Source organism: Limulus polyphemus, unplaced genomic scaffold, assembly GCF_000517525.1.
Source record: "Limulus polyphemus unplaced genomic scaffold, Limulus_polyphemus-2.1.2 Scaffold1469, whole genome shotgun sequence".
In the NCBI taxonomy this organism is placed as follows: domain Eukaryota; kingdom Metazoa; phylum Arthropoda; class Merostomata; order Xiphosura; family Limulidae; genus Limulus; species Limulus polyphemus.
The window spans coordinates 228,350-230,323 of record NW_013667079.1 but is presented as its reverse complement, the minus strand read 5'-3'; the positions used below and the strand labels follow the sequence as shown (position 1 = coordinate 230,323).

Sequence of the window (1,974 nt, the reverse complement as noted above, 5' to 3'; positions counted from 1 at the left end):
TAACGTGAGCTGCTCCTTCCCCAGTGATTTTCAACTTTTAATGGTGCAACTAGTAGTTAGATATGGTTCAAAGGGCAACAAAACAATAAAATTTAATTATAAATAGATGTATACTGTTATAAGCTTAAAGCTATTAAGGATAAACAAATGTAGTTTCATGTTACAATTTGAAGTCATTCCCTAAAGAAAAAAAGGGTAATTTAGATTTATTTAGTTTTTTTTTGGTGGTTACGAGGTCAAATTGACCGATCCCATATAGAGTTAGGGTAGAGAAAATAACATATAATATAAAGTTTTACTGAAAAAAAAACCTTTTAAATGTATTTAGGAGGTTTTAGGGATTACACAAAGGAAATTTTGAGATGAAGAAAGTATTTTTAATCTTAACATGAAAATTACTTTGTACACGGATTATACAAAATAAATACTCAATATATTCATGGACAAATCTTTTAGTTTATTAAAAATACTTCACTAAAAAATATGATTTTTTGGATGTGAAAGACTTGTAATGTTAACTGAAAGACTGCCAAATTTTGTGAAGATATACACACTATATTGAAATGGACACTCTCCAGATCCCTACCTACTTATACAACATTATATAATGCAATTATTAATTTCTGGAAAAATGGGTGGAGGGGGTTTGGCTCCCCTGTACTAGATCCATGCTTGCTTATACAATATTAAAGAATAGTTATTAATTCCTGAAAAATTTCAATTAATTGTTAATGGAATAATCAAAAATAGTAATAATTGAAAATGCTAATATTGATTGGTTGATTACTTTCATGACATTAATTGTAATTTTGATTAATCTATTAGTTTGCAATACATCAAACAATATAATTGTTGCTCACAGGTAATCAATTAATTCCTCTAGTTCAATGTTAAATGTACATCAATTGTTCTTTACATTAATTCATTTTTAGCTGTAAGTGAGCTAGAGATTATACAGCTACTCATTTGTTTATGTATATTTATATTATTTTCCATATATAGCAATTTATTGTACTAACCGGAATGAGCTATTTGTTTATGTATGTATGTATGCAAGTATGTGCACTTTGAAGTGTTGTAATTATTCCTTGTTTTTACATGATACTACATTTTTTTTCCAATTTCATGAGTGTTTAATATCTAGATAAGTTTAAATTATACCAAAGTACTGAGCTTAAAAACAAAACTTTGTATTAGAATATTAGTAATTTTTAATTTCTATTGTTTTACAAAAAAGTAAGCGTCATGTTTTTGAAGGTACTTGAAATTTATACCTTTATAAAACTTTTATTTCAACAATAAAGGCAGTGGTGTTTTTAGAGGATTTAAGTTATTTAAACCTTGTTTAATTAATTGTTTTCCAAATATATGCTATTCATATTAAACTTTGTTGTGTTTGTTTATTAAAATAGTACTACTAGTTTAAAGTATTCATTAATCTTTTTAGATGCTGAACCTGAGTTAGAAGAAACATCAAAAATACAGAACTTTGAAGAAACTGTTGAGAGGTAAAAATTAATTTTGAAAAGAAACCCAAAACAAGAAATGTATTAATTACCTATACAAGAAAGTTCATTGTTAACCATTTATATTTGTCCTCTTTCATTATCTATTAAATAATGTTCAATGCTTGTATATTTATACACAATGAACTGATATAGTTAAATGCCATGAATCTATACATGAAATGTTGATAAGTTGTGTAATATTGGATCATCACAACAATATATACACCTGGAAAAAAGTTAAGCACCCCCAAATATTTTTCAGGATTGCTTATTGAAAATAAGGTTTAATTTTCATGATGTTGAGCAATGTTCATAATTTCAAACATAATTAAAAGGATGTGAGCGTTCAGGTGTGACATTCAAATCAGGTGCGTTTTTTTCCCCACGTGCAACTTGCTCCCTTCTTCACGTCCAATATGCACTATTTTCTCGGGCATCCAATCTGTATTTAAGTCCCGACTTTCTG

The 1,974-nt window shown here is 27.5% G+C and overlaps 1 protein-coding gene across 2 annotated transcripts in view; it reads left to right on the top strand.

Annotated features, from left to right (window-relative positions):
• LOC106463721 overlaps positions 1–1,974 on the top strand; it is a 61,420-nt gene that overhangs the window by 42,494 nt on the left and 16,952 nt on the right. For both annotated transcript variants that reach the window (XM_022391303.1, XM_013923783.2), the window contains exon 16: positions 1,448–1,508. In XM_022391303.1, coding sequence (XP_022247011.1) covers positions 1,448–1,508 — 61 coding nt within the window. The remainder of the gene's footprint in view (positions 1–1,447; positions 1,509–1,974) is intronic.